This window comes from Chiloscyllium plagiosum, chromosome 32 (assembly GCF_004010195.1).
Source record: "Chiloscyllium plagiosum isolate BGI_BamShark_2017 chromosome 32, ASM401019v2, whole genome shotgun sequence".
Classification (NCBI taxonomy): Eukaryota; Metazoa; Chordata; class Chondrichthyes; order Orectolobiformes; family Hemiscylliidae; genus Chiloscyllium; species Chiloscyllium plagiosum.
In genome coordinates, this window is record NC_057741.1 from 43,394,749 (window position 1) to 43,403,546 (window position 8,798).

At 43.2% G+C, this 8,798-nt stretch overlaps 1 protein-coding gene across 1 annotated transcript in view; it reads left to right on the plus strand.

The window, feature by feature from the left end:
* The window catches only part of spata5l1 (spermatogenesis associated 5-like 1), a 121,185-nt gene extending 113,098 nt beyond the window's left edge, over positions 1–8,087 (plus strand). The window contains exons 7-8 of the mRNA XM_043674559.1: positions 3,085–3,207; positions 3,817–8,087. Coding sequence (XP_043530494.1) covers positions 3,085–3,207; positions 3,817–3,975 — 282 coding nt within the window. The 3' untranslated portion in view covers positions 3,976–8,087. The remainder of the gene's footprint in view (positions 1–3,084; positions 3,208–3,816) is intronic.
* Positions 8,088–8,798: the final 711 nt, after the last annotated feature.

The window sequence follows — 8,798 nt, forward strand, 5'->3', positions numbered from 1 at the left end:
CAGCATGGATTTATGAATGGGAAATCATATGCTTGACTAATCTTCTGGAATTTTGAGGATGTAACTCTGAAGATGGACGAGGGAGATCCAGTAGATGTAGTGTACCTGGACTTTCAGAAAGCTTTTGATAAAGTCCCACATAGGTTAGTGAGCAAAATTAGGGCGCATGGTATTGGGGGCAAAGTATTAACTTGGATTGAAAGTTGGTTGTCTGATAGGAAACAAAAGAGTAGTAATAAACGCCTCCATTTCGGAATGGCAGGCAGTGACCAGTAGGGTACTGCGGCAATCAGTACTGGGACCGCAGCTTTTTACAATATATGTTAATGATATAGAAGATAGTATTAGAAATAACATTAGCAAATTTGCTGATGCTACTAAGCTGGGTGGCAGGGTGAAACGTGATGAGGATGTTAGGAGATTACAGGGTGACCTAGACAAGTTAGGTGAGTGGTCAGATGCATGGCATACGCAGTTTAATGTGAATAAATGTATGGTTATCCACTTTGGTGGCAAGAACAGGAAGGCAGATTACTACCTAAATGGAATCAATTTAGGTAAAGGGGCAGTACAAAGAGATCTGGGTGTTCTTGTACACCAGTCAATGAAGGTAAGCAAGCAGGTACAGCAGGTAGTGAGGAAGGCTAATAGTACGCTGGCCTTTATAACAAGAGGGATTGAGTATAGAAGCAAATAGGTTCTTCTGTAGCTTTACAGGGCCCTGGTGAGACCACACCTGGAATACTGTGTGCAGTTCTGGTCTCCAAATTTGAGGAAAGACATTCTGGCTATTGAGGGATTGCAGCGTAGGTTCCACAAGGTCAATTCCTGGAATGGTGGGATTAATTTACACTGAAAGACTGGAGCAACTGGGCTTGTATACCCTTGAGTTTAGAAGACTGAGAGGGGATCTGATTGAGACATATAAGATTATTAAAGGATTGGACACTCTGGAGGGAGGAAACATGTTTCCGTTGATGGGTGAGTGCTGAACCAGAGGACACAGTTTAAAAATACGGGGTAGACCATTTAGGACAGAGATGAGGAGAAGCTTCTTCACCCAGAGAGTGGTGGGTGTGTGGAATGCTCTGCCCCAGAGGGCAGTGGAGGCCCAGTCTCTGGATTCATTTAAGAAAGAGCTGGATAGAGCTCTCAACGATTGTGGAATCAAGGATTATGGAGATAAGGCAGGAACAGGATACTGATTAAGGATGATCAGCCTTGATCATATTGAATAGTGGTGCAGGCTCGAAGGGCAGAATGGCCTACTCCTGCACCTATTGTCTATTATCCTGACAGTATCATGGTTCCATTCATCTCCACAGGTAGATGTTAAAGTCTCTTCTAAAGTGGTGAGGTGCTTCCATGGCCCTGTTTCTGGAGTATGTCCTTTGTTGGTGCCTTTCTGTTTGTCCTGCTCTTTCTGTGGTTTTGGTATTGCTGGGTTGTGAAACTGTCCTTAGGGCTTTGAGAAATCTGTGGTGCTCCGACATGTCCATGGGAGCTTAAAGTGTATTCCATTGTCTGCGTGCTGTCTGACTCAGCTTGTGAGCTGCTCGGGAATTCTGGATGTTCTGGTACAGTTTGGCCAATTTTTCTTTTGTGGGCCAATCTGGATTAGCAAGTCTTTTCCCACACCTTCCATCACTTTACTGATCGAGAGTGGACTGATGGGGTAGTAGTTGGTTGGGTTGAATTTGTCCTTTGTGTGTACAGGGCAATTTTCCACATTGTCGGGTCGGTACCAATGTTGTAACCGTACTGGAACAGTTCTGGAGCACAAGTCTTCAATACTATTGCCAGAATATTGTCAGGGCCTATAGCCTTTGCTGCATCCAGTGTTTCCGTCTGTTTCTTGACATCACCTAGAATGAATCACATGGGCCAAAGGCTAGTAGATTGGTGCTGGAGACCACTGGGGGGGGTTGAGATTGATCTTATTGAGTTCTTTGAGAAGGTGATCAAACAGGTGGATGAGGATAAAGCAGTTGATGTGATGTATATGGATTTCAGTAAGACATTTGATAAAGTTCCCCTGATTTGCCTTTCCAAAATGTAGCACCTCACATTTATCTAAATTAAATTGTCAACCACTCCTCAGCCCATTGGCCCATCTGATCAAGATTCCAATGTACTCTTGAGGTAACCTCCTTTGGTGTCAACTACACCTCAATTTTGGTGTCATCTGCAAACTTACTAATATACTTACATTCGCATCTGAATCATTTATATAAATTTCGAAACACAGTGGACCCCAACACCGATCCTTGTGGCACACCACTGATTTACAGGCCTCCAGTCTGAAAGGCCACCCTCTGTCTTCTACTTTAGAGTCAGTTCTGTATCCAAATGGCTAGACCTCCCTATATTCTGTGATCTAACCTTGCTAATCAGTCTATCATGAGGAAATTTGTCAAAAGCCTTACTGAAGTTCACAGATCACATCCACCACCCTGCCCTCATTTGTTCTCTTTACTTCTTCAAAAAACTCAATCAAGTTCATGAAACACGATGTTCCATGCCCTAAGCCAGACAGACAGCCTGGCATGGTCTTAGGAAACGGAAATGACCACAGTCTGCCCAGGCCTGCCATCTCAGTGAATCAGTCTTCCATACCATCATCTGGAGGCTTTTACCAAAATAGGGAGTTTTCCCTCCGATTGGTCAAGCAAAAACCTGATTCAGAGTTTGCCAAAATGTCATTAATGTAAATTTGACAAAACTTTGTCAATCATCGCTTAGGTATGCTGTCCCATCGGGATGACAGATTCCACACAGCTACTGGAGTATGGCATACGGTCAAGAGGTAGACTTGGGGTGTCCTTACAGTCCAAAGACTGCTGGGGTTGGAGATAGCTCACCACCACCACTGTGAGGATTTTTAGGGATGGATGATAAATGTTGGCCTAGCCAATGATACTCATCTTGTGAGCAATTCCTTTTAATCATTGCAGAGCAAACTCCTGCAAGCAGCAATGACAAGATAACCTGTTCTTTGCTCATACTTCTTAGAAAATGTCCAGTTTGTTTTCTGAAGCAGCTGTTTTATTTGTTTTGCTTAGTAACAATGTTCATTATACACAGACCAGACTTTCCATACTGAGGATCTGTACTTCCAAAACTCCACTGGATGATGTGTCTTTGGAGGGACTGGCAGCTGAGACAGCTGGGTTTACTGGAGCAGATATACAAAATTTATGCAAAGAGGTGAGTGAGGTGTTTGTCTGCGATTGGATCCTCCACCAAGAGTCAGCAAAGGTTTGGGTTTGTTCACTTCATCCTGTTAGCAGTTAGTGGTACATGTATGGAATGAGCTACCAGAGGAAGTGGCTGGGGCTGGTACAATTACAACATTTTAAGAGGCATTTGGATGGGTATTTGAATAGGAAGGGTTTGGAGGGATATGGGCGGGTGCTGGCAGGTGGGACTAGATTGGGTTGTTATATAGTTAGCCTGGACGAGTTGGACTGAAGCTGCTGTACATCTCTGACTCTATCAGGATTGAATGTGACCATCACAGGGTTTAAAACTGAAAAAGCAGTATTGTTTAAAAATGTAGGGACCTGAGTGCTTTGAATTTGAAGGTAATGAAAACATGGACTGGTTATGGGGTGATGCTAATCTAGGCTACAACGTTACAACCAATGCTGACCATGTCCCACAAATGAAGTTTGTTTTAAATCTCAGCTGGAACTGATCTGTTCTTAAATTCTATTCTGCTTAAGGAACAAGGCAGCTGTCAGCTCTATCACGTGTCTTTGTCTCTATTGTCACCTTTCAACTGAAACGTTTTATTTTGTTGCTTGTTCCCCACAGGCTGCACTATTGGCTCTTCAAGAAAATGGACTGGATGTTGCAGCTGTGAAACATGAGCATTTTCTCAAATGTCTTCAGAGTCTAAAACCATCTTTGAGTGGTCAACAGTTGCATTTCTATCATCATTTATTCTCTACAGTGACCCAGGCGATAACATGATTTTTCTCATTGCAGTCAAGGACAAGCTAGCATAAAGAACCAAACTAGGATAGAACTGTAATTGTATTCTGTAAATGCATATTGTGTTTCAAAAATCAGAAATCTGAAAAAGTATCAATCTGATTATCAAATATAAACTGCAGCAGTTCAAGAAGGTAGCTCATCACCATCATTCGCAGCAAAACTGGAACAGTCAATACATACCGACCCAGCCAGTAACTCCCACATCTCTCAAATGAATAAAGACATGTACAACACGCACCTATTACAGCCAAGATGGAGAGGTGCCAACCTGCTGTGATTCATTATTTAATGTAAAATGAGAAGATATTTGATCATTGTCCTCGTCAGTGAGCACCACCTGAAGCAATAACTATGAGGGTGTTCAGTATCATCTTTGTGTTTTCCATTCCCTGATGAATGCTGACCCCATTATGAGTAGGGAACATAGGTTCATCCAGTGCTAACGATGGGCGAGTGGAGTTTACCAACAGTGGTGTTTTATAGGTGTAAACCTTCTGTCTAGTTCTGTTGCTTTGAATTAATGGATCCAGCTGCATGCAGCAGATTATACTCTAAAACAAATTAGTGTGTTCTCACCCTGACATCAGCCCCATCCTGCAGAGAGAAGAGTGTCTGCAGATGATGGAGAGATGAGTTTTTAAGGTTGTCTTTGGATAAAAGATCTAACTGGTTTAAGAGAAATTGTAGCTGAGGGTAGTGTCCCATGTTATAGAACAGCAGGAGTGGAAAAAGTGCAGCCCAAAAATCCAGTATTCATGTTGACCAGACTGGAGCAAAGCTGCAGAGGTCAGGTTTCAGTTGATCAGTTTAGGGGAGAGGGGGTGGGGCCGTTTGAGAAGGATCAATTTCAAGTGTCAGTTGTATTGAAGTTGAAAGTAACATTTTGTTTTCACTATCAATGATATACTCGGTCTCCATCTTGTTGAATGCAGTCTATCACTTGAGCAACTAGATGGACCTCCCCAAAAAAAACTGTTGCTGTGGCAATACAGAACTTGTTGTATAATGGTGATTGGAAGGTATCTTCACTAATATCAGTGATTTAGCATTGGAACATTTCTTGCCAAAGGGTGTCTCTTTCTCCCTCCCCCCCCCCCCCCCCCCCCCCCCCCGCACATTGTCTTGCTCCCACAAACACTTTCTTGCCCATTTTGTAAATAGTTTGCTTTGAAATTGCCAAGGAGACATGGAGAAAGCCGAAATCTCTGTTCAGCAACAATGTGTCGTTCCAGTCTACAAATCAGCTTTCTGTCGGTGATGAAAACCAGAGGAAGCTCTTTAGCACTGTTCATCATTCGGTTGGATTGTGATTGATCTATGACCTAGCTGCACTTAACTTGCTTTTGACCTTGGTTCGTGGGAGAGTAACTTAATGGGACATTTGCATGTTCAGACAGCGAGGGAATAAGCAAAGAACTGTGGGTGCTGAAATCGAAAACAAAAACAAATTGCTGCAGAAATTCAGCAGGACATCATCTGTAGACAGAAAGAATCATCCAGTGATGACTACAGAAGATGACTCTTTATCTGATGTCAGGTCACAAGACTCTGCTTTTGCTCCACAGGTGCTACTAGACCAAGATAGGGAGGTCACATTATTGGTTTATGGAATCAATCAGCTTTTGAAGAGAGATGATCAGAGGGAGAATCAAAATAAAGGTAGATTGAATAAACTGAGGGAGGCGAAAGCAGTAATTGCAAGTCTGGAATTGTATTGAAGACCACAAACTCGAGGGGAGCTTGAAGGGCAAATGTTAAGGCAACATGCTAAAAATGTCGGGAGTCCTGAGTAATTCCAGGCCAAAATGTTGAGCACAAAACTGGAGAAAATGTCAGTTTGAAAGACATTAGTCAAGGGCAGAGAGCATGGATTTGTTAAGAAGGTTACAAGCTCAGTGGCAAGTGGAATTCAATCTGGATAAAGTAAGGTGATACACTAGGGCAGGACAAACAAGACAAGGAATTACATGAATGGTAGGACTCTTGGTAAGCACCAAGGATCAGAGTGTGCAATATCCACCCATCCTTTAAGAAAGCAAAATAATGGGTAAAGTGATTACCAAGGTCTATGGAATAACTATCTTTATTAGCTGAGACATAAAGTTGAAAAGCAGTGATGTTATGCTGGAACTGTGTGAAATGTTGGTTAGGCAACAGGTAGAGTATTGTGTACAGTTCTGAAATCCACATTATAGGAGCAATGAGATTGCACCGGAGAGGATGCAGGGGAGATTTACCAGGATATTGGCTGGGCTGGAGAGTTTATAAAGAGAAATTGGATAGACTCAAGTTGTTTTCCTTAAAGCAGAGGAGATTGAGGGAAGTCATGATTTAGATGCATACAATTATGAGGGATGCATAGGTTAGAAAAGACGAGACTTTTCCAGCTATAGGTTTGCTTGTTGAGCTCAAATGTTCGTTTTCAGACATGTTGTCACCATACTAGGTAACATCAGTGAGCCTCCAGATGAAGTACTGGTGGCATAGCCTGTTTTCTATTTGTGCTCAGGTTTCCTTGGGTTGGTGGTGTCACTTCCTGTGGCGTGGGAGGGTGCTAAATGGGATCCAAGTCAATTTGTTGATAGAGTTCCGGTTGGAATGTTGGATAGAGTTCCAGCTTCTAGGAATTCTTATACGAGTCTCTGTTTGGCTTGTCCTCGGATGGATGTGTGGTCCCAGTCAAAGTGGTGTCCTTCTTCATCTGTATGTAAGGATATTAGTGAGAGGCTCGTATCGTTTTGTAGCTAGCTGATGTTCGTGTATCCTGTTGGCTAGCTTTCTGCCTGTTTGTCCAATGTAGTGTTTGTTACAATTCTTGCACAGTATTTTGTAAATGAGTTTCGTTTGTTGTCTGTAAAACAGACTGTATAAGGAGACTTTTCCCCTTGATGGAGGATAACTGAGCAGAGGCATAGATTTGTAAGAGGCAGGAGATCTAGAGGGGATGCGAGGAAAAACCTTTCTACCCAGAAGATGTAGGAATCTGGAACTCTCTGCCTGTAAGGGTGTTCTGAGCAGAAACTCTCCGAACAATAATGAAGTTTTTAAATGTGTACTTGTAATGCCAAGTACGAAAAGTGTGATTAGATTAGTTGGCTGTTTTTTCACTGGTGTAGACTGGATGGATTGAAGGGCCTTTTTCTGTGCTGTGAATCTCGACTTTTATATTGGAAGACAATGTGGCGGTGTGCTGTAGTCGACATGGATGTCAGCAAGGCCATTATCATGGCCCTGTTGTGTAGACCAGTCATGAAAATGGAGTTACGGTGAACGGCCTTGGGACTAAAATAATCTTTCGATGCGTTCCGTTATTGTCTCCCTGCTGTTTGTGGGGTAGGTCAATGATTTAGACTAAATGGAGGAACATGATTTGGGATGATTTTGCCGGACTCTAAAATGTTATGTCTGAGATTGTTTACTCAGGACTAGTGAATCTGACGGGAGATTTAATTAAGATGGATAAATGATGAGGGATTTGGAAATCTTCCCTTAACAGAAGAGTCAGCAGCCAGAGGACAGCGATTAAAGTAATCGGAATCAGGATTAAAAGAGTGAGAAAAGTTTCCATTTAGAAGATAGAGCACTGAAACTTAGAAACCTCATTGCATTTTAGAAACACTTGAGTTTGCAGGTGAAGGGCTGGAATCCATAGGGAAGTAGCTGAATAGTGATAATACCTACAATGTCATCAATGTTTCTGCAGCTCGGCCTGTGCTGTATAACCTCAGCAATGTGATCTTCGCTGGACCTTTCCCTCATCAACCCCGCTCCAGCCAGTTGGGAGGAATGCGGGATTCTGCCAGAAGCATCCTCATTTCCTTCTAATCCTCTTCCTCCCAGACAATGTAAACAAAGTGATCAAATTACTGGAACGGAATTAGTTAATTAACCCACTAGAAATGAATATTTTAACCAAGCAGATTTTGGTATAATTTGATCCGTTACCACTTCATTCACCCTGCATCAATATCCTTTTTATTCATCTGTCGTTTTCGTTACTGACTTTAAAAAGACTTGCACCTAAGTTTCAAGTTCAAAACATGAATAATAAAACATGAAAAATGCTGCCGAGAGAAGCAGCAAGTAGATCTTGCATCTGTGCCTCTCTGTCTTACCTGCATGATGTCTGCACATTTCTATCACTTGTCTGTTCCAGTGTCTCCAGATATCCGTTGTGTTTCTTTGTCTGACTGTTAGTGGCTTTATGTCTTGTAATTTCTCTCTCTCAACCTCTCTGGCTTTGTGTGTTGTTTCCGTTTGGTTCTCCCTTTTACTGCCTCAGCTGCGCTGTCATTTTAGATTAGATTACAGTGTGGAAACAGGCCCTTCGGCCCAACAAGTCCATGCCGAAGCGCAACCCATCCATTCCCCTACATTTACCCCTTACCTAACACTACGGGCAATTTAGCATAGCCAATTCACCTGACCTGCACATCTTTGGACTGTGGGAGGAAACCGGAGCACCCGGAGGAAACCCACGCAGACACGGGGAGAACGTGCAAACTCCACACAGTCAGTCGCCTGAGGCGGGAATTGAACCCGGGTCTCTGGCGCTGTGAGGCAGCAGTGTCTGTCTCCCATGTCGTTTTCACTGTGATCCTCTTTCTAACTTGATTATTGCCGATATCTGTGTGTTCCTTATTTTGTGTGCCCCTCTCTTGTGAGTTCCTCTTGTCTGTGTTTTGTGTTCCTGTAGTTTCTTTGTGTGTGTATCTCTCTCTGGCGGTGTCTTTCTTTGTTTCCACAACCCCCGGTCCCCCGCCCCCCCCCCCCCCCCCCCCCCCCCCCCCCCCCCCCCC